Source organism: Sinocyclocheilus grahami, unplaced genomic scaffold (genome assembly GCF_001515645.1).
Source record: "Sinocyclocheilus grahami isolate Dianchi unplaced genomic scaffold, SAMN03320097.WGS_v1.1 scaffold446.1, whole genome shotgun sequence".
NCBI lineage: Eukaryota > Metazoa > Chordata > Actinopteri > Cypriniformes > Cyprinidae > Sinocyclocheilus > Sinocyclocheilus grahami.
In genome coordinates this window covers 104573-129079 of record NW_015505625.1, presented here as the reverse complement: position 1 = coordinate 129079, position 24507 = coordinate 104573, and the positions used below count along the sequence as shown (strand labels likewise).

Below are 24507 nucleotides of genomic sequence, written 5' to 3'. Positions count from 1 at the left end.
CAATGAAGGTTATTAATCAGTTATTGAATGCTTTATTTTCAAAAACAATATTTTCATAGGAGCCTGACAAAAAAAAAAGAAGCTAATTTGAAAGAAAAATCTCAGATGGACAGTTTTTGCATCTGAAGTCTTCATTTATACTTAGAATATTTCTTATTTTTAGTAAATTTATTAGTAAGATTGTTTTATTAGTAGGAATTAATAGCAATAGGAAAACATATAACTGTTATCATTTTATGGTTGCCAATGCATAAACGTAGAATGTGCCATCACAGATGTTACTTTATAGTGACTCATTTAGTGAAAACATTGAATCAGAAATACTTTATATTAAACATATATTTCAATTTTTCTAATCAATTATTTAAAACAGAACATGTTTTCTTGGGAATATTGACAAACAAAAAAAGTGACAATTTTTGGAAGGGAAAAACAACAGCACAAATGTTTATTTCCCTGAAAAAGTGCACCAAATCGGCAGCGGCACTGAGAACCGCTCTCTCCTGTGGACTTAAAAAGCCTTTGCTCTCAGCAGCTGTGTTGTTGAGAAGTTTCACCGGAGACAAGCTCAACCCAGCGGTTAGGTAGAAAAAAATAACCCAGCATTAAAACAACTCAATAAAATGACCCAACAAGCTGAACCCAGCGTTTGGGTTAAAAAAAATTACCCAGCACCTGGGTAAAAATATTAAAAATGACCCAATAAAATGACCCAACAAGCTGAACCCAGCGTTTGGGTTAAAAAATAACCCAGCACCTGGGTAAAAATATTAAAAATAACCCAATAAAATGACACAACAAGCTGAACCCAGCGTTTGGGTTAAAAAATAACCCAGCACCTGGGTAAAAATATTAAAAATAACCCAATAAAATGACACAACAAGCTGAACCCAGCGTTTGAGTTTAAAAAATAACCCAGCACCTGGGTAAAAATATAAAAAAGAACCCAATAAAATGACACAAGCTGAACCCAGCGTTTGGGTTAAAAATAACCCAGCATCTGGGTAAAAATATAAAAAAGACCCCAATAAAATGCCACAAGCTGAACCCAGCGTTTGGGTTAAAAATAACCCAGCATCTGGGTAAAAATATAAAAAAGACCCCAATAAAATGCCACAAGCTGAACCCAGCGTTTGGGTTAAAAATAACCCAGCATCTGGGTAAAAATATAAAAAAGACCCCAATAAAATGCCACAAGCTGAACCCAGCGTTTGGGTTAAAAATAACCCAGCATCTGGGTAAAAATATAAAAAAGACCCCAATAAAATGCCACAAGCTGAACCCAGCGTTTGGGTTAAAAATAACCCAGCATCTGGGTAAAAATATAAAAAAGACCCCAATAAAATGCCACAAGCTGAACCCAGCGTTTGGGTTAAAAATAACCCAGCATCTGGGTAAAAATATAAAAAAGACCCCAATAAAATGCCACAAGCTGAACCCAGCGTTTGGGTTAAAAAAAATTACCCAGCACCTGGGTAAAAATATTATAAATAACCCAATAAAATGACCCAGCAAGCTGAACCCAGCGTTTGGGTTAAAAAATAACCCAGCATCTGGGTAAAAATATAAAAAAGAACCCAATAAAATGACACAACAAGCTGAACCCAGCGTTTGAGTTAAAAAAATAACCCAGCACCTGGGTAAAAATATAAAAAATAACCCAATAAAATGACACAAGCTGAACCCAGCGTTTGGGTTAAAAATAACCCAGCATCTGGGTAAAAATATTAAAAATAACCCAATAAAATGACCCAGCAAGCTGAACCCAGCGTTTGGGTTAAAAATAACCCAGCACCTGGGTAAAAATATTAAAAATACCCCAATAAAATAACCCAACAAGCTGAACCCAGCATTTGGGTTAAAAAATAACCCAGCACCTGGGTAAAAATATTAAAAATACCCCAATAAAATAACCCAACAAGCTGAACCCAGCATTTGGGTTAAAAACAACCCAGCATTTTTTAGAGTGTAGGTACTTCATTATTTGTTTTTTGTGACATGTGGCCAAGTATGGTGACCCATACTAGGAATTAGTGCTCTGCATTTATCCCTTCCAAAGTGCACACACACAGCAGTGAACACACACCCGGAGCAGTGGGCAGCCATTTTTTTGCTGCGGCGCCCGGGGAGCAGTTGGGGGTTCGGTGCCTTGCTCAAGGGCACCTCAGTCGTGGTATTGAAGGTGGAAGAGAGCGCTGTACATTCACTCCCCCCACCTACAATCCCTGCCGGTACGAGACTCGAACCTGCAACCTTTGGATTACAAGTCCGATTTACTTGGATTACAAGTCAGACTCTCTAACCATTAGGCCACGAATTATAGCACTTAAATAGGACTTCTGTAAATCTTTATAAGTAATTTCATACTTCTGTTGTCTTTGAATTATGGTTAAAGATATTGCTGAATGTACTGACAAGCATTTCTGATAAACTAAAATATATTTTAATGTCATTTTTATTAATGCATGTGTGTCATGTATTTAAATATATTTGTAATTGCACATTTTGTAATGGGGAATTTGCAGTTTAGTATACATTTAAAGTAGCCTATATTAAATTCAAAACTCAGTTAACATTATAATCCAGTAATTTACATGCGCTTTAGTATGTTGGTCAACACAACCAAATAAGTGTACTTCATTAAACATGACAAAAGACTATCACAACTTAATGATTTATATTTTTTAACATGTTTAAATTGACATTATTTAAAAATGAACTTAAATGTGTTAAGAAACATAGTCATGAAGTCCAAATTGTTAAAGAACGCTTAAAGGTGACATATCATGAAAATCTAACTTTTTCCGCGTTTAAGTGCTATAAACAGGTTCCTGGTGCGTCTACCAACCCAGAAAATAACAAAATAGTAATTTATTTAAATATATATTTTTTTGTAAGCCTTTCTCTGCAAGCTTGTGAAAAAACGAGCCGCTCAGATTTTGCTTGCCCGTGACGTAGAAAGGGGATCTTATTATAATATTAATGCCCCTCAATCTGCACGTTTCCACCCACGGCACCACCGTTGTTTTCGCAAGCGACAGCGGCGTATCAGTTTTAACGCCATGCTGAAAGTTTGAGCAAAGCATGCTAACAGTTCTGTCTTTGGCTGCACTGACGAGCTCAGAACACTGTTTAGAGTCCAGAGAGCAGTGGATTTATTGATTTATTTACTGTATATTACGCTGTTGTCACACAGATCTAAAATAAACATGAGATTTATTTCCCAGGGGCCTGTACCATGAAGCCGGATTAGCTGGCTAGCCAGGCAAGTTTCAGTTTAGTTTGCACCAATCCTGGGTTTTAGGTACTCCGGTGCTCCGGTGCAGGTTACGTTCTGAGTTAGAGATCGCAAACTGAAATTGGACCAATCAGATGTGAGCAAAGTGACACATGTCTGACACAAAAAAGTCACTCCCCCAGTTTATCTTGCTCCAAATTAAAGGTCACTAGTACTAAAAAAAAGTATTTAATGATAATTAAATTCTGATATTCCTTGCTAATCAGACTCCTTTATCTTGAATAAAGTGTTACACTTAAATATCATTGAGTACATTAATGATATCTGCCTTGTTCTGTTCTGTTAACCCTGGGGGGGTTATTATTGTTGCTCTCCCTGCTCATTCATGACAGGCTGCATGGATGGGCAGGGAGGTTTTTTGCCCAGAACAGAACCATACCGCCAAACCAAACTTTATGCTAAGTATCTATCATTTTGACGATAGTGGTCCTGACAGAATTATTATAAATCATTTATTTTAAATGAATGTGAATATATAAAGATCGTATGTAATATATATATATATATATATATTATTCCATTCCACACAAGCAATTTTAGTTTAACAGTTATTATAAATCATTTATTTTCAATGAATGTTAATATATACAGATCGTATGTAATATAAATAAGCTGTAGAATCAATAGATAATGCTTTAAAAATGACTACGTGACCTTACATGTTCGAGTCTCTATCGCTGTATATAACAAGTTCACTTCTGTGACTGCACTGATAAAGCAAGATCATTTCTTTTATTTGTCCTCTTTCATGAACAAGTACTTTTTTCATTGTAAATGCATTTAAATTCATCAGATAATTCAATCTCTTAACCTTTAGCAAAACCTTTAACCTTTAACAAAGGCTCGTGATTGGTTGTCCGCCAGTGATGTCACACATTCATGTGCACATGCTCCACAAACTCAGGATCAAAGCCTGAGTTGAAAAAGAAAGTTGATGATCAGCATCATGGTACCAACAAAGCCGGATTGGAGTGGTTTGGTTTTGTCAACTCGAAACTAATCCTGTAACTCTGAATTTGTTCATCTACCATCATGGTACAGGCCCCAGCTTGGTACCTTCACAGACATAACCGACTGTTTTTATAACTCATGTGTGTTTGTAACATAAACTTGTGTGTATCTGACAGTTTAAGTGCAATAAGACATGAAAGAGAACTTAGTTTAGTACTCAGATGCCGTGTGACAGCCGCTTTCTGTGTGCGTGCTTTGGATGTGTGCGCTCAGAAAACCCTATATCAGAAGTTTGAACAGATATGGTTTAAAACGCATGATTTCAGTGCAATAGACATGATAATCAAAACCAATGTTTTTAGCAGAGTATGTGAGATATCAGCTGTAAAGACAGCACTATTCAAGAAAAGGGGGCGGGGATCAGCAGCTCATTTGCATTTAAAGAGACATGCACGAAAACAGTGTGTTTCTGCTTCCACTCAAAATGGGCATTTTCAAATTGATATAATTAATGATATGTGGGGTATTTTGAGCTGAAATTTCAAAGACACATTCTGGGGATACCTGAGACTTATATTAAATCTTGTAAAAAGGGGCATAATATGTAACTTTAAATTTAGGGTTGGTGATTTTGGAGAGGCTAGCAATAGCAAGCTATCTTTGAAATCATAAGGTTCCACCCTCCCTGCAAATCACTCTCCAAAGCCACGCCTCCCACAAAATACATGACCGTGCACAGACAGACCAGAGGCTAACCAGTGACAAGATGAGAGACGGTGTCAGATTACCTCATGTCTTGTTCACTGGTGAGAAATCATTACAGTACAAAATGCACAATATTACAATAACAATTCCCTCCTTTCTAACTCAGTCTGCAATAGCATAATGGACTGCGCTGATGACGTATCATGAACAGGATGCGCGGAGGTATGCAAATACATACGTTGGCAGGCACATAGCCTATCGTAGTCCTCAGATCGAGGGATATGATTGGACAACAATTTTATGGTCCTACGCCTTCCTCAGACGATATTAATATATATAAACACATTCAGACCACTTAACTTAGTGATTGCTATTGGGATGTGAATATTTTTAAACCAAATCACCTACCATGCTTTTGATATTATCTGCAAATACAGTTCTTTAAATATACTTTTAAGATTTGAAGTGCGCGACAGTTTAACACGACATTTTCCCTAAGGGAATATAACATCAAAACCTCAAAAAGGTCCGCTGCCGTTGTTGAATACTGTAAAGGTGTGTTATAAGCTTTCTTAAAGAACACAATTTCCAGAAATGTCTTACCACTGAGAACAGGCCATGAAATCATAAAACGATTCTGTATCTGAATGTGATTCACTGCAATGAGAAATGCACAATGCTGGCTGATCAGTTGCAGTCTTTGTCTTTGCGTGGGGTCCCAGAGGCATCCGTGATTCAAATGCGCTACACAGAGCAGAACGGACCAATTAGATTTCTGCAAAAGAATGTGTGCGTGTGTGTGTCAATGAATGAAATCTGTTCCTTTCATAGGAACTCTTGAGGAGCTGAATTAATGCGGGATGAGTCTGAATGTAGGTGATGGTCTCCGGGGTACAAACTATAGGTCAGAATCACGCGAGGAGACAGAGATTGGACAATGGGGTGAATAGAAAGTATGTTTGCTGTCAAAACACTACTTTCTAATGAGGAGCCTGAAACCGTCTGCTATTTTTAAATTCGCACCAGGATGTGGAGCAAAATTTAGGGCAGAAATTTTTATTCACAGCCATATTTAAATAACTGCAGTAGATTTTTTTTATTTTACTCATTTTTGCTCACTTCTTTTTAAAATAAATAACACATAATAAAGTGTGAAGTAAAAAAAGCAAACATGATTTATATAAAGAAGCAAATGCTCCTCAAGGACACACTTTTCCAATCTGTATTTAGTACTACTTGAGATAAGAGCGAAGTATTTTTGGACAAACACAAATCATTTTCGTAATCAGTAAATTGAACTACGCATGGGTTTAGAGTTTGTTTTTTCCACGGATGGGAGTAAAGCTGTCCAGTGGGCATAGGCGGAGTGCGTGTAAGGCTGGGGAAGGCTTAGCTATTAAGCTTAGGCAGTGTTGCCAACTAAATTTCAGGGGAAGTTGCTAAAGGAAGATTGATTTGTTGCTAAAAGTTGCTAAATGACGTTGCGATGTCATTGCGCGGTGACGTCATTGCGTAATCACGACGCAAAATTGTGTCACTGCATCAAATCTCAGCAAAAAGTATTTTATAAAAAAATATTAAATATTAAATTAAATATTTTTTTTAAATATGTTAATTTAGATGTGTTTATAAAATAATATAAATGCATAATATAATATTAAAATATAAATAACTAATTTTAAATACAACTTTGAATTATTTTTAACAACTACAATTTAAGTTTATTTTTATTAGCTAGTAAACTAGTAAAACTACTCATTCTGAACAATTATAGATTTAAGCAGTGTATTAGTAGTTCGTATGCTACCCTCTAAGAAAAGTCTGTAAAAATAGGGCAAAATCTATTAATATGAAGGAATCTTCTGTAATTATTATTCACACGTTTTTTTACCTACATTTTAAATTATGCATTGTAATTTGTGTTTTCGGGTTATGGATAATGTCCTGGAAAATTGCTAAATTTTTCATTTTTCTAGATATTTTTCTTGATCAGCTGATCAACAATCTCAAGTACAAGCTACTAACAAGGTGTATCATAAATGAACAATTATTCAATTATTATTGTTATTATTAAATTAAACCATTGCTAATAGCAGCCAACTTAATTCATGTGAATTGTGTACTGCTAGGTATCTTTGGTTTCCTCATTTTGTGTAATTTAGATGGAAAATGTGTGCCTTTTTTATCGTTTGAGTCACTTATCAAAAGTTGCTAAATGTTGCCAAATAAAAAAAAGCTAAATTTGTTGCTAGGTGCTTTTGGAAGAAAAAGTTGCTAGGGTAGTCTGAAAAGTTGCTAAATCTAGCAACAAAATTGCTAAATTGGTAACACTGAGCTTAGGCTATTAAGATCTGCTCATGTTGCACCGGATTTCAAACTGCGTTTTTACAATCTTGCGCATTTGAACCAATCACACACAATTCTGTTGAGTTTAGGAATGCATTGGCCAATCAGAGGAGTTCAAATGAGTCATCGTTGAAACTCATCAGTTTTGTTGAGTGCGCGCGCGTTCGCTGACTGAATTCCGGACTCTTGCGAATTCTCTCTCATCATAAACAACAAAGCGCAGATGGACGTGCAATGTAAGTAAGAGATTCATTTCACAGTGTAGACAGTTTCAGTGATTATAACGGGAGTTTTGTTTTTTTGAAAATGCTTAAATTCGCGATTGATTAATGTTAGTGATAATGTCACTTTCTATATGTTGTTTATTCACTGTTTGAATAACCGTGGAAAGGAAACGTTATATAATTATCCATTGTTAACGTTTTTATTCAGATCAAATTTGGGAGCACCTGTAATCACGTTAAATACAAATTCGGTCCCATTAAAAAAATGTTTAGCCTTCATGACACGCATGTCTGGTTGTTGCCTAAAAAGATGGGTTTATGATGTTTAATACATTTGGCTGCTTTTAGCCTTACCCTGTAGTTGGTTCACCCTCCGCCTATGCCAGTGGGTTAAAAAACATAAATATATATAAGTGAAAAAGATGCATTTGCATCTAAGTGCACAATATGAATGTTGCCTGAGGAATGGATGCTGTTTAAGATTCTCTCCATCCAGCGAAAAATAAATAAATAAAAGTATTTCTAGCACTAAAATAGTGTTATCTGGCCAAAAATACGCATTCAGCAGTTTCTTTGAAAACTAGAAAAATTCAATCCAAATCGTATGAAAATAATCAAAGATGGTAGGTGCTATTTCCACTGAACTTAGGTAATGAAGGTAATGAATTTAGCTAGAATATGCACAAATGTTGAATCAGATGTAGTTTATTAATGTGGTAGCATGTCCCAGCGGTGCTGGGCTTCTTCTTCTTCCGGGGTCAGGGTTTTACTGCTCAGCATGGCTCTGTTATTCCCCTCTGGAAGATGCTGTAACTCCACCATCTGCCAGCACTGACGCTCATAATTAATCATGTACTCTGACGGCATCTGTTTTCGAGGACTCTTAAAAGCATGTAATGGCCTAGACATTAGACACAGACTGAAAAATAGCTCATAATTAAATGAAGAAAACATTTCCACTCAATTAGTTGAGGTCCATACAACAAGACTAAAACAAGTTCATTTAAACAAATAAAGTTTTGTTGAATCACCTAAATAGATCCAATTAAGTTCCTGCTAGATAAGAGAAATTTAGTTAGAGTAAGTTAGATAATAACTATAGCATGTTAAAAAAAGCTAAGGTCCACGTTTCTGCACAACGTTAATGACAAAAATAAAAGAAGCTCTACTAAATCTCCATTAATACTGAAAAACAAAATAAAATTACACTTATTTTTAACACAATGCAAAGCGTGCTGAAAACTATAGATCCACTGCCCAGTTAGTTATGTAAAAAAATTCATGTAGTCTCAACACAAAATTATTAACTGAAACCCACAAATTTAAGTGGATTGAACAATAAAAAAAAATGATGTGACAAAATGTTCAACAAATGCTTTAGTGTTGCTTCAGCTCATTTTAACAAAGGTATTTAAACAAATTTTATTTTGTTTTATTTTCCAATCCAAATGGGAGTATAGAATAAAATTTGAGAAAATGACTGTTATCTGAAGCTCTGGAATATAAGGTCATTTACATCAAAAATAGTATAAGCCACCAAAATGAAATGATGACACATTAAAGTTTGATTTATTATTTGAATCAAACTAAAATGAGTATGTGAGCATTGGATCTACAGCAGGGATGGGCAACTTTGATAGTGACGAGGGCCAGCATTTTTTCTCTTTTATACCAAGGGGACAGATTACTAATCCACGTCCACACACCTTTTACACCGTCTTACTCAATTTCCTTTTTATTGAAGGAAATTAAAGTATAACTAATGTCATTTGTTTTTAAAGATTTTATTAAGTATAAAACTTGTGCAGTTATGCTAATTCAGAAGGAAAACTTCGTTGTGAGTGGACAGAAATATTACCCTGACTAGCTAATGTAAACATTTCAATTGCATTGTCTGTAAATTTGCAACAAACAAATATACAGAGGTCCATTTTTTTTAAAAGGACAGTTAAAAAGGGCTTACCCTAAAACCCTAATAAGAACATAGTCCAGTGCAAACATTTCTGTCATGCATTTGGCAAAAAGCTTTTGTTGACTATGAATTTTACCTTTGAAATTTGAGGCAAGTGCAACTCTGGCGTCTCCGTTGTTTGTATACGGCCCTCGGGCCTCCAGTTGCCCATCCCTGATCTACAGTATGTGTAAGTCCATGCATAAATGGGAGTGAGAAGGCTTTGCTTTTATCTATTGATGACACATTTCTGAGAGAGAGAAAAAAAAATCCTTTGAAATGTCAAATCTCGATATTAAAGTGTTCGCACTAGGCTACAATCTATCCCAGATTTTCTCTTCTGCCACCTGGGGCCTGCAAGCATTTTTTTTTTTAATTTCACCTGACATTGTTGGTAAAGTTTGCAAAGCAAATATTCCCACAGAAACATCATATATTCACAGTCGTTCTTTGTGCGATGTTGTTGGCCACTTACCATCTTAAATCCCTCTGCCTCGATTCTGAAAATATGCCAGCTGTCCATCAATTTATGTATTTTGCAATTATACACTCTCAGAATAAAAGATTTGAGGCAAGTGCAACTCTGGCGTCTCCGTTGTTTGTATACGGCCCTCGGGCCTCCAGTTGCCCATCCCTGATCTACAGTATGTGTAAGTCCATGCATAAATGGGAGTGAGAAGGCTTTGCTTTTATCTATTGATGACACATTTCTGAGAGAGAGAAAAAAAAATCCTTTGAAATGTCAAATCTCGATATTAAAGTGTTCGCACTAGGCTACAATCTATCCCAGATTTTCTCTTCTGCCACCCTGGGGCTTCAAGCATTTTTTTTTTTAATTTCACCTGACATTGTTGGTAAAGTTTGCAAAGCAAATATTCCCACAGAAACATCATATATTCACAGTCGTTCTTTGTGCGATGTTTGTTGGCCACTTACCATCTTAAATCCCTCTGCCTCGATTCTGAAAATATGCCAGCTGTCCATCAATTTATGTCTTTTGCAATTATACACTCTCAGAATAAAAGGCACAAAAGCTATCACTGGGGCGGTGCCTTTTTAAAAGGTGCACATTTGTACTATTTAGGTACTAATATGTACATTTTATACTAATATGTACATTTTAGGTATACTAATATGTACCTTTAATGTATTTTAGGGGTAAATAAGGTACCAATATGTACCTTTTGAAAAGGTACCGCCCCAGTGACAGCTTTTGTACCTTTTTTTTTATCTGAGAATGTAGCTAAGCTTTCAAGTATTCCATCATCAAGTACGACGTGTTCCCGGACCAATATAATTTCACTCAGATTGCAAGGGTACTCGATGGATAAACTGCAGAAACAGATCTTACTTCTCCAAATCACAGTCATTATGTTAAACGTGCATTTAATTCGATGTTTGATATAGTCTCCACTGTTAAAATGAAACAGACTTCCATGAACAATAAAGATGTTACAAGATGTACCGGGATAAGCGATTGCTGGACTGAAACACTGTTGCTGTCTCATACTCACTGTCTGCGTCATCACTGCAGTGCATTTCACAAATGACCTTAGTTAAAGGACTTTTCTACAGTTATTATAATATAACACTGTTATATAACACCATATTCCTTCATTTATTGCTTTGTTCTGCGCATTGATAGACTGTTCTGTTGCTACAGTCTCTATGATGTTTGCATCTTTACACAGTAGATATGTGAAGGACCCCTTGTCAATTTAAATTTTTTCTCAAAAAGCTACATGATTTGAAGCATTATTCATGCCCATAGCACACACACACACATAAATATATATATATAAATATTTTTATGTGCATCTTGTAGCGTACTTAAACTCTTATATATATATATATATATATTTATATTGACTCCAAGCTTTTCCAAATTTCTTTCTTTCTATACATACATACTTACATACATACATATATATATACAGGGGTTGGACAATGAAACTGAAACACCTGGTTTTAGACCACAATAATTTATTAGTATGGTGCAGGGCCTCCTTTTGCGGCCAATACAGCATCAATTCGTCTTGGGAATGACAGATACAAGTCCTGCACAGTGGCCAGAGGGATTTTGAGCCATTCTTCTTGCAGAACAGTGGCCAGGTCTCTACATGATGCTGGTGGAGGAAAACGTTTCCTGACTTGCTCCTCCAAAACACCCCAAAGTGGCTCAATAAGATTCAGATCTGGTGACTGTGCAGGCCATGGGAGATGTTCAACTTCACTTTCATCTTCATCAAACCACTCTGTCACCAGTCTTGCTGTGTGTAATGGTGCATTATAATCCTGATACACGCCACCACCTTCGGGGTACAATGTTTGAACCATTGGGTGCACATGGTCCTCCAGAATGGTTCGGTAGTCCTTGGCAGTGCCCATCTAGCACAAGTATCGGGCCTAGGGAATGCCATGATATTGCAGCCCAAACCATCACTGATCCACACCCATGCTTCACTCTGGGCATGCAACAGTCTGGGTGGTAAGATTTTTTGGGGCTTCTCCACACCGTAACTCTCTCGGATGTGGGAAAGACAGTGAAGGTTGACTTATCAGAGAACAATACATGTTTCACATTGTCCACAGCCCAAGATTTCTGCTGCTGGCACGATTGAAACCGACGTTTGGCATTGGCACAAGTGACCAAAGGTTTGGCTATAGCAGACCGGCCATGTATATTAACCCTGTGGAGCTCCCGACGAACAGTTTTGGTGTAAACAGGAGAGTTGAGATGCACATTTAATTCTGCAGTGAGTTGGGCATCTGTGGTTTTATGTTTTTTGGATAAAATCCGGGTTAGTACCCAGACATCCCTTTCAGACAGCTTCCTCTTGCGTCGACAGTTACTCCTGTTGGATGTGGTTCGTCCTTCATGGTGGTATGCTGACATTACCCTGGATACCGTGGCTCTTGATACACCACAAAGACTTGCTGTCCTGGTCACAGATGCGCCAGCTAGACGTGCACCAACAATATGTCCTCTTTTGAACTCTGATATGTCTCCCATTATGTTGTGTGCATTGCAATAGTTTATGTAAAACTGTGCTATTGCTCTGCTAATTCAACCTTCACACTCTGCTCTTACTGGTGGAATGTGCAATCAGTGAAGATTGGCCACCAGGCTGCACAAATATAGCCATGAAACCTCCAACACTATATTGGCCAGTGTTTCAGTTTCATTGTCCAACCTCTGTATATATATGTGTGTGTGTGTTTACACATACATATATAAGTATGGATGGATGGATGGATGGATGGATGTACACTGTAAAAAATTACCGTGAATTTAATGGTAAAAGACTGTAAAAATGCTACAGTAAAAACCTGTTAAATGGTTAACGGTAAATTCCCCTACTATATATGGTGAAAAACTGTATTGGAGATTACGTATATTGGACATTAATTTTACGGTAGTGTACCGTTTTTGGAAGAGAAAAAGACCATATAATTTACAGTGAATAACCGTAAATTGACATTCCCGGAATTCCCTGCGTTACATTTCAATTTGATATTTTTTTGTTGAAATAACTATGTTTCTTCTTAGTTTTTTCTTATCAGTTTTGTATATTAGGGTTGTGTGTTACACCTAATGTTGTTGATGAATGTTTACTGCATTATTTCAGTTTCATGTGTGTTACCATGATGGTGTTTAGTGTTTGTGTGAATGACACTGTGCACCTTTTATATATGTTATTATTTAAAAGCTGCTTGTGATGGGCTTTGGTTCATCGTGTGACTTTCTCATCACCGCTTGCATTTGGTGGTTATCAGTGTAAAACAGTGCAAAACAGATTTCAGTACTTCAGTGGGTTGGTATTTTAACATTATATCAGTTAATGAAAATACGGTATTTAACTGTAAATTTAAGTTAAAACCGTAAAACCTAAACGTTGCTACCGTATTTTTTACGGTAAAATTCCGGCAACCACAGCTGCCGTTTTTTTACTGTAATTTTTTTTACAGTGTATATATATATATATATATATGGAGGGAGGGATGTAAATATGTATGTATAGAAATAAAGAAATTTTAGAAATGTATTTGTGACGAGTGGGGGCGGGGCCGAGAGCCGTGTGAACAGAGCCAGGCTGGTGGAGTAATTGATAATGAGCGACACCTGCACCACTCACCGGTCTCGAGTCTCACGGCGGAGCTCCGGAAGGATAAAAGGGAGGAGTGATGACAGTGTCGGACGAGAGAAGACCAGACCTGGAGTTTATTTTGTGTTTTGGTTTTGTTTTTGCGCAACAGTCGTCCGCGAGGGGCTGTCGCGCTATTTTGTGTTTGTTTATTTTATTAAAGTTTGTTTAAATGTCCGCCGGTTCCCGCCTCCTTCTTCCCGATCTACAAACTATGTTACATTGGTGCCGAAACCCGGGGGAGAAGGAGGGACACGCTGTTGGAGAGCCCTCGCTGCTGAGGGGGATCGCGGTGCTGAGGAGATCGGGCAGCAGGAACGAGCGGAGAGACCGCCGGTGGCTGCCCGAGGTGGTGGTGCTGGAACGATGGAAGACGAGGTGGGACGGAGAGCTCGCTGCCGCGCTCCTGGGTCGAGGAGGGGTGGCTGCCGTCTGTGAGGGAGCGGAGGAGTCTGCCCGTTCGCCTGAGGCCGGAGCCTGCTGCCATCCGCCATGCTTGGGGAGGATAATTTTTTTTTCTTTTTTTTCCCCTCTCTCGTCTCTGTCTCTCCTCATCCTTCCGTCTCCTTTTCTCTCGCCTCGTCTGTCTGTCCTTACCCCCAGGTACGCCGCGGCCGCCGTGATCGGTTCCCCTGGAGGGGGGAGTAGAGCGCAGTCTCGGGAGTACCCACCGACCTGCGAGGAGCGATGAGGGTATGTGACGAGGGGGGCGAGGCCAAGAGCCGTGGGAACGGAGCAAGGCCGGTGGAGTAATTGATAATGAGCGACCCCTGCACCACTCACCGGTCTCGAGTCTCACGGAGGAGCTCCGGAAGGATAAAAGGGAGGATTGATGACAGTGTCGGACGAGAGAGGACCAGGCATGGAATTTATTTTGTGTTTTGTGTGCGGCAGTCGTCTGCGAGGGGCTGCCGCTTTTATTTAATTTTGTGTTTGTTTATTTGATTAAAGTTTTGTTTCAATGTTCGCCGGTTCCCGCCTCCTTCTTCCCGATCTACAAACTACGTTACAGTATTATTTTATTTTGCAAAGATGCTTTAAATTGATCAAAAGGGATGATAAAGACATTTATAATGTTCTTTTATCATTATTTAATACACTTATTTTGATGAGTTGACTAACATACTAGAGCACACCTGATTATCAATTGAACTGTTTATTGTGTTATTTGACTATTTAAAGTGAATATACATACACAAATTGCAACTTCATCCTTATAAATGTGTAAATGCATGACATTCCAAGTTTCAATGGAAAATACATTAAACTACATTTTAGGTTACCTTAAAAGCTTGCCAGTACATTCAGCGGTAACTTAATTGAAGTTATTTAAATATTGCAAAAATGAATGCCCTAATAGTCTAGTATTACCAGTATGCAAGGCTCATTCACTCATAAACTGAACTAGTCCATACTGAAATGATCAGGTGCTGTAGGAAGTCATTAGTAGGATGGTAACACAACAGATTTCATCATTTCTGTGTTTCTGTTTGACTCGTCCAGCTCTCAGCACTCATTATTTACTGCTCTCCCACCATCAGCCCGTCAATGCAGTCATTTGATTTGGCTGTGAATCTGTGTTCTTCTCACTTTCTTGTTTCTCTGTTCTGTCGGGCAGTGACTCATTTACTGTAGAGTTATCAGCAGATAGTAGACGCACAATATTGAGCAAAAGCCTTCTGACGCACACATTCAGATAGAGGATCCTTTATCCAGAGACCTGAGCGACACTCACCAGTAGCCACAATAAATATCCCTTTTCACAGGAAAAGTAATTCACTGGTAAAATACTTGCAGGGCTGTGTTTATGAACAATGGGCTTGTTTCAAAACCATACTGCCATCTGTCACGAAACGGATGATCATATGCTTTTGAGGATGTGCGTAGTGCTTAGATTTCATATTGCTGGAAGACCTTGGGGCGCGATCATGTTTTTTTTCAATCTTTTAAAGTGCTATCTCAAAGATTAAAAAGAGAGAGATGATGAATTGGTGCCAGAGAAGAATTCATAAGTGTCATTAGGTATCGTCAGGGTCTGTGTGTGATCAAAGGTTTGTCCTCCAGATGTGGGCGACATCCAGGAAAGCTAGAAAATAACATCTTTTTTTCAAAATGCCATACAGTGGAGCTTCTATTAGCAGACGCATGCGTGCAGTTTGGTTTTCATCCTGAATTCTTTGTGATCTTTATTCTCTTTTAGAGAGGTATACTGAGGCAAGCTTCACTGCTACTATCAGTTAGGCCACACTTTATTTTAAGGTCCAATTCTGGCTTTTATCAAACCATTTACTATGACTTTTGCCTCAATAAACTCCTAATTTGCTGTTTATTAATAGTTAATAAGGTAGTTGTTAAGTTTAGGTATTGGGTAGGACTAGTGTAGAATATGGTCATACAGAATATGTGCCTCATAAGCAGGGGCACCTTAATAGATAACCAGAGACCCCTGGGCTGCAGCATTACAGTAGCTTACCCATTAGGCAAAGGTAGGCTTACATTCAAGCTACCCGTAACATTTGTAGTGAAAAGTACTTTAAAAGCGTCTGGAATGCAATAAAGTATTTTAAAGCTGTTTTTAAAGCATTTGCTGCATGGGTAAAAAAAAACAATAGGCTAATAAATAATTCACATATCATCCATCATAAATTTTAAGGTATTCAGAACAGAGCAACATAAAAATCAGAAAAAGCAGCCATACAATTAGGACAAAGTTTTACATATATGCCATTATAATTTGTGTTTTATTTTTTTATTGTATGGAATTCGGGCCTGTTTTAGGCTTTTCCTTATTTTTATATTTTAGACATCCATCAATTATGGTGCTGAAAAAAATTACTCGCCTCCTCATTGGATGTGCCTTTAGAGAGAAATGCACGGATTACATAATGTTTTATCAGAATGAGCTTTATTGCCAGGTATGTTTACCCATACGAGGAATTTGTTTTAGTGACAGAAGCTCCACAGTGCAACAGAATGACAGTGACAAGACAGGACACAGATAATAAAAAGAATAATATACAAATACACAAAATAGACAATGTACAAAATAGCAAAAACACAATATATAATATAGACAATTATGTATGTAGAGGTATGATATGTGCAAATTTAAAATGCAAAAAAGTATGTGTTTTAAATAAATAAATATATAATAGTGTTGTGTGTTCCACGTTTATTGTCAAGTGTTCATGAGATGGATTGCCTGACGGAAGAAACTGTTCCTGTGTCTGGCCGTTCTGGTGCTCAGAGCTCTGTAGCGTCGACCAGATGGCAACAGTTCAAAGAGGGAGTGTGCTGGATGTGAGGGGTCCAGAGTGATTTTGCCAGCCCTTTTGCTCACTCTGGATGAGTACAGTTCTTGGAGAGTAGGGAAGGTTGTACCAATGATTCGCTCAGCAGTCCGGACTATCCAATGTAGTCTTCTGAGGTCAGATTTGGTAGCTGAGCTGAACCAGACAGACATAGAAGTGCAGAGGACGGATTCAATGATGGCGGAGTAAAACTGTTTCAGCAGCTCCTGTAGCAGGTTGAACTTCTTCAGCTGGCGAAGAAAGTACAACCTCTGCTGGGCCTTTTTAACAATGGACTCAATGTGATTGTCCCACTTCAGGTCCTGAGAGATTGTGGTGCCCAGGAACCTGAATGACTCCACTGCAGTCACAGTGCTGTCCATGATGGTGAGTGGGGGGAGAGCAGGGGGGTTCCTCCTGAAGTCCACTATCATCTCCACAGTTTTGAGCGTGTTGAGCTCCAGGTTGTTAAGACTTCACCAGACAACTAGCTCTTTAACCTCCTGTCTGTAAGCAGACTCATCACCATCCTGGATGAGGAAGTTCTGCAAACTTCAGGAGCTTGACAGAGGGGTCTTTAGAAGTGCAGTCATTGGTGTAGAGGGAGCAGAGCAGTGGGGAGAGAACTAAACCCTGGGGGGCGCCAGTGCTGATCGTACGGGTCATGGATGAGAATTTTCCCAGCCTCACTAGCTGCTGCCTGTCTGTCAGGAGAGCTGAGTCAGACTTTTCCACACTGAAGCAGGATCACTGGAAAATAATTGGTTCTTTAGCTTTCCAGTATAATTCCTCTTTGCCACTCTGACCTCCTTTTCCAGTGTGTATTTGGCCTGTTTATACAAGAATCTGTCCCCATTCCTGCGAGCACCTTCTTTGGCCTGATGGAGCTGTCTGAGTTTTGCAGTGAACCATGGTTTGTCGTTGTTGTAAGTTAGATGAGTCCTGGTAGGAATGCACATGTCTTCACAGAAACTGACATAAGATGTTACAGTCTCTGTGAGCTCGTCCAGATCGGTGGCAGCGGCTTCAAAGACACTCCAATCAGTGAAGTCAAAGCAGGCTTGTAAATCCCACTCTGCTTCATTAGTCCATCTTTTTACAGTCCTTAATACAGGTTTAGCTGATGTCAGTTTCTGCCTGTAGGTTGGTATAAAATGAATCAAACAGTGATCAGAGAGTCCCAAAGCTGCCCGTGGGACAGAGTGATATGCATTCTTTATTGTGGTGTAACAGTGATCCAGTATATTACTGTCTCTGGTGGGACATGCAACATGCTGTCTGTATTTTGGCAGTTCACGGGAAAGATTTGCTTTATTAAAGTCTCCAAGAATGATTAAAACAGAGTTCGGGTGTTGTTGCTCTGTCTCTGTGATCAGATCAGCGAGTTTCTGTAAAGCCAGGCTCACGTGCGCTTGCGGAGGAATGTAAACACTCACAAGAATGAACGAGCAAAATTCCCGCAGCGAGTAGAAAGGCTTACAGTTAATGAAGAGCACTTCTAGATCGGGACAGGGATGTTAATGAAAGAGTTTCTATTTTCGATTTGAATTATTTTGTTTTAAAGTAGTAATTTAAATATTTCTTTTATCATGCCTGTGAGGCAATTCGCTGAGTTTAGGTTCATCATTGTGACCCTTTACAGATTAGAATGTATTACTCTTACCTTAAAGAGCAAAAATGACTGCGTATTTTAAGTTGTTTCCACTGTTAGAAAAATTCAAGTGATCGCACTGGTGCCTCCATGTCCTGCAGAGCGCGCTTCAGCTTCCACTCTCCGTTCAAACGATTAGATATGCATCTAACAGCGCACATTTATCTAGGTTAAACATTTAAACTAACATTGTGATATGCTTGAACTGTTTTATATCTATATATTTTATTTTAGGCAAGTCGTGATGATTTGAGAAGGCTAAATTGATAAAACATATAGGCTATGATCAATTCACTGTTTTAACGAACAAAATTTAACGAACAAAAAATGCTCCAAATGTTTTTCAAAATTTACTTTATAAAAAAGCTAAACAAAATATAATCACTTTTCCATTACATATAAAACTGAACTATTTTAATAGCTGAAACAGTAGTATAAGCTTTTTTTGGGAAAAGGGCAAAAAGACAGGCTAGGGCCTATATTTGAGACCCGTGCAGGGCTTTAATTCACTTCATCCACTGTTTTGTTCTCATCTGTGAGCATGGTCTTGATATATGTATTTGACCATTTTGTTGAGTTTAAAACGTGTGACACATTTGTTCTGCTCTCACTTATCATTTGGTCCCCCCCTACAACATGAAAGGAAGCCATTATAACATGTACATACACATTGTAAAGTGTAATAATTGTTCACAATATTACTGTATTTATGTTCAAATAAATGAAGCCTTGCAGCATAAGAGACTGCTTTCAAAAACATGAATAAATTAAGTTACCAACCCCAAATTGTCGTCATTAGTGTGAAATACTAACTCAAATATTTTATGTAAATATATGCATTTTCCAATTTAGACAAATAATAAAATAAAATAAACAAATAGAAAAATCCCAGGCACTGAGATGCATCTGAATTGCACTCTATAATACTAGTAATGTGGTGGCTCAGTGGGTAGCGTTGTCGCCTCACAGCCATGTCTCTGGTTGAAGTCCTGTTTAAGTTTTAGGCCTTGTGTGGACTTTGCATGTTTTCCTATGCCTGTGGGGGTGGTTTTCCTCCAGGTGCTCTGGTTTCCCCTAAACATACAGCATAGCTGAATTGGAGACACTAAATTGTCCATAGATGAATGAATTATATTAATTATATTTTCTATTAATTCAATTTTATAATTAATATAAGGCATTTCATAATAACAATAAGATTTCACAGTGAATGATTCATCTATGCCCTATGGGTTATGACTATTAATTAAGATGTTTGAAATGTACATCTTAAACAGTAAAAGCACCAGACACAACATACCACTAGTTGCCTTCTGATTCAATTAGGGGACTTTCAGTTCCAACTCCCTCTTTTTTTGCTACACACATAATTAATTACTCAAATCATGAGGCTTTTCGAGGAAAAGTGAGCTATAACTTTTCTAAGTGATCAGATTACCATTTTTCACCCTGATAGATTGTTCAACAGGAGAAAATTCCCATAGGCTTTCACTGATGAAGGGTTTCAAGGCATGTCTAAAATGTCAGAGTGTGGATGCTTTTCAATTGAAGTTGTAAGCAATCATATAGCGACCGCTCAGAACACACTAGCAACCAAACAGCAAGTCCCTGTTAACCAAAACACCCTACCATTCTGGATGCAAACTTTGCATGAGCGAGCATATACACTCTTAAATAAAAAAAGGGTTTTCTTATTGATTCCCTACCCAGGCTCATTAGAAATACATATGCCTGTACCTACATTTCTGCAAAACTCAAAAAACGTACCTATACATGAACAAATCGCTGCAGATTCTAGTTGAAATGAGCACTAGAGGCAGTAAAACGGACAACTTTTATTCCTTTTCGCACAAAGTATGATTTACACGGCCAGGGTTTTGATTAAAAAAACCTCACTTTCGCACAATTCATTGCACAATAATATGTTATAACTTTAAAGCAAGTTTAACTAGTGCTGTCAAACGATTAATCGCATTAATCGCATCCAAAATAAAAGTTTTTGTTTACATGATATATGTATGTGTGCTGTGTATATTTATTATGTACATATAAATACACACACATGCATGTATACATTTCAGAAAAATATGTTATGTTTATATATTAAATATATTTATTTATAATATAAATTATATGAATATAAATATATACATGCATATATTTTGAAAATATTTGCATGTATATATTTATACATGTATATATTTATAAATATATACATGTAAATATTTTCAAAATATATGCATGCATGTATATATACATAATAAATATGCACAGTACACACACATATATTATGCAAAGAAACATTTTTATTTTGTATGCGATTAATCGCGATTAATCGTTTGACAGCACTAATTTTAACATAATGTGAGATTTGAAAACGGATACTTTTGAACATTCGTGTCACATATACAGCTTCATATGTATGCGTTTTCTAACACAGTAGAGGTTTGCTCGGTAGCTCACGTGATATGACGTTGCATGTGAGGTGAAGCGCTCCGGTACAAATTCAGTAAAACTATGGTTCAACAAAACAGCTAAAACCCACATAGGCCTGTAAGGAAGTTAAAATAGCACACTTGCATCCGCGAATGCGTTTCTATATTATTTTTGCATTCTTTAACACTACCGCAATGGTTTCTGGCCCCCCTCAGTAAAAATCACGTCCTGGGCCCTTGGAATCATCCAGACCTGTCCCTGCTATTGGTTAAGTTTGCCTGAGCCGACTTTAAAAAAAATGCAGCAGTATGCGCCTAAACCACGCAATAAAAGCGCTGCAATACATGCCTGTACCAATGTAACAAAAACGTGGCCACGGTCACATATTGAACGCGCATTTTAACACTACTCACTGGACATTTCTCTTTGAAACTGCTTTGAAATGTGCAGAAAGCTAGGCTATGTAATATCGGTGTTGCAGAACCTTTGCCACAAGCACATATTTTCAATGAACGTGGGTTGGTAATTCCAAAGAAGAACCATTTTTGGTTCCTCAAAGACTTTTCAGTGAACAGTTCTTAAAATAATTTTTTTTTCTTAGTGTGAAGAACGTTTGAATCATCTGAAGAACCTTTCTCCACTTTGAGGTACCTTTTGTGCAATAGAAATGTTCCATGGATGTTCTTCATGGAACCATCAAAAAACTTCATTTTTAAGATATTCTTCCTAGTTTAAACATTATCTGTTTCATTTCACACAGGTTAAAGATGCCCAACCCACCAACCCAGTGACTCCAAGAAAAGCCTACAACATTCCCACTGAATCTCTCATCCACAATGAACACTTCAGAGGCAACCCTGTCCCTTTGGGCCATCCATGCCAACTCCAGTCCCGTTTCATACCTCCTCAACACCACCGAGACCCCATCCCACGGCAAGCCCAAAGCATGCGAGCAGCTCAACATCGCCACCGAGGTGTTCCTCATCCTCGGCATCGTCAGTCTGCTGGAGAACATCCTGGTCATCTGCGCCATAGTGAAAAACAAAAACCTCCACTCGCCCATGTACTTCTTCGTCTGCAGCCTGGCCGTGGCTGACATGCTGGTGAGTGTCTCCAACGCTTGGGAGACCATCGTCATCTACTTACTCACCAACCGCCAGCTGGTGGTGGAGGACCATTTCATCAGACAGATGGACAACGTTTTTGACTCTATGATCTGCATCTCTGTGGTGGCATCCATGTGTAGTCTTCTAGCTATAGCCGTTGATCGATACGTCACGATTTTTTACGCTTTAAGATATCACAACATCATGACGGTGCGCCGGGCCTCGCTCATCATCGGTGGGATTTGGACCTTTTGCACAGGCTGTGGAATTGTCTTCATAATCTATTCTGACAACACGTCTGTCATTGTGTGCTTGGTCTCGATGTTCTTCATCATGCTCGTGCTCATGGCCTCCCTCTACAGCCACATGTTCATGCTGGCACGTTCTCACGTCAAACGCATCGCCGCCCTGCCAGGCTACAACTCAATCCACCAGAGAGCCAGCATGAAGGCGGCCATCACCCTGACCATCCTTCTGGGGATCTTCATCGTCTGCTGGGCTCCGTTCTTTCTCCACCTCATCCTTATGATCTCCTGTCCCAGAAACCTCTACTGCATGTGCTTCATGTCACACTTCAACATGTACCTCATCCTCATCATGTGCAATTCAGTCATCGACCCTCTCATTTACGCTTTCAGGAGTCAGGAGATGAGGAAAACGCTGAAGGAAATCATCTGCTGCTACAGCCTGAGGAACGTCTTTGGAATGTCCAAGTAGTTTCAACCCCCCCCAAAAAACTAAAAAAAACGAGAGATGGGTTATCATTTCACAAGAATTTAAGAAGTCTGAGAAAATGTCCCAACCCTGCCTTGATCTAGATGGAAAATGTGATTTTCTCAAACTTGCAAAAAGCTGGACAATTAATCAAGAGCTCTTCAATGCACAAGGATGCAAAATAGAATGCCTAATGAATCGATTGTTGATAATATATGTAGATATTGTTGGATAATTAAGGAGGCCTTAGAACTATGGAACAATATAATCCTCAACAGACAATGTGATTTAATATCACAGTCTCCAGGGACACGCAGGAGCCGTCGATCAAAGCCTGTGGGAAAAACAAGTGCAATCATTTATCAAATTAACCATGCAAAACACAGCCTGATGTATTGTTGTATAGGTAACTTGAAACTGTAATAATGCATGCAATTTACATTGCTGAATGCACTACGTGGTTGGCATTGAAACTGAGAAAGTATGAGCCACTCTATTGAATCCCAAGATGAAATTCAATGCAGGCAGTCTTCAGTTTTTAAAAACATGGCACAATATATACACACATTACAAGACAGAACATGAAGTACACATATAAGAAAATGGAGAAAAATGGGTTTACTGTCATGCTGTTAGTAAAATGTCTACTTAGGGTTTCAAGGCCTATCATGTCACTACCCATTTTCTACAGTCTTCAGGAGTTTTGTAATAGATGGAATTGAAATGTTCCACATATGCCTGTATAATAATGTGTGTGTATTTATGTAGCTGCAAAAGCAAAATAAAAAAATAGACTTATATATTGATACAAAAAAGCATAACAGAAAAAGTAAGTTCTATACTCTGCAATTAAAATGCAAAATAAATCATCATTAGTATTGCCGAATTGTCATCACAATTAAAGCATTTGTGGATATGCTGGCAATTTATATATTATTATGGTAAGCACGAATGTTTACTTGAAGTTTGGGGTCTGCAGTTATTCTATGTATTTACCACTGACCCTTTAAATGTAATAACATTCATTTCTATGGCTTTAAAAACATTTTTTTCATAGATGTGTATTGGCTATGAAGTTTCAGGGTGAGAATCAGTGTTTCTCTTGTTTGTCATTATGCTGCTTACTGTCTACAGCCACTGAAAAAGTAAATCTGTACAGATGGAGGTAAAAGCAAGTGTTTTTTGGTTGTGTTTTTGCATTCAATCAGTGCCATTCAAGTTAAAGACTAACAAATGACCAGAAATAAAATGAGGTCTAAATTACATACATTTCCATTGATTAATCAATGTGTAATTGCCACAAACCACATTCATCTAGAGTGCATGCACCGGTTTTTTAACCTGGTGGTGGGGTGGGGGAGGGGGTATTTTTAATAATAAATTCATTCACTTTCAGAAATAAAGGTACAAAAGCTGTCACTGGGGTGGTGCCTTTTTAAAAGGTACTAATATGCATGCTTTAGGGGTAAATAAGGTACAAAGGTGTACCTTTTTAAAGGGGTACTGTGTCAGTGACAGCAATTAATGAAACTACAAAAATGTCAAATGTAACTTAAATTCCAAACCATATGGAACCATAACTCATCTTAACAAAATGTGGCAACTTCCCTTATCCAACTAATATAGCAGAAATATAGAAATGTTTGCTTGGAGGATAAAATTATGATAATAAAAATCGTTCCCTGAAGGA

At 38.0% G+C, this 24507-nt stretch overlaps 1 protein-coding gene across 1 annotated transcript in view; it reads left to right on the top strand.

Moving 5' to 3' along the window:
• The window catches only part of LOC107552309 (melanocortin receptor 5-like), a 29504-nt gene extending 5988 nt beyond the window's left edge, over positions 1 to 23516 (top strand). Inside the window, exon 2 of the mRNA XM_016234168.1 lies at positions 21758 to 23516. Within this exon, the coding sequence (XP_016089654.1) occupies positions 21834 to 22820 (987 nt within the window). The 5' untranslated portion in view covers positions 21758 to 21833 and the 3' untranslated portion in view covers positions 22821 to 23516. The remainder of the gene's footprint in view (positions 1 to 21757) is intronic.
• Positions 23517 to 24507: the final 991 nt, after the last annotated feature.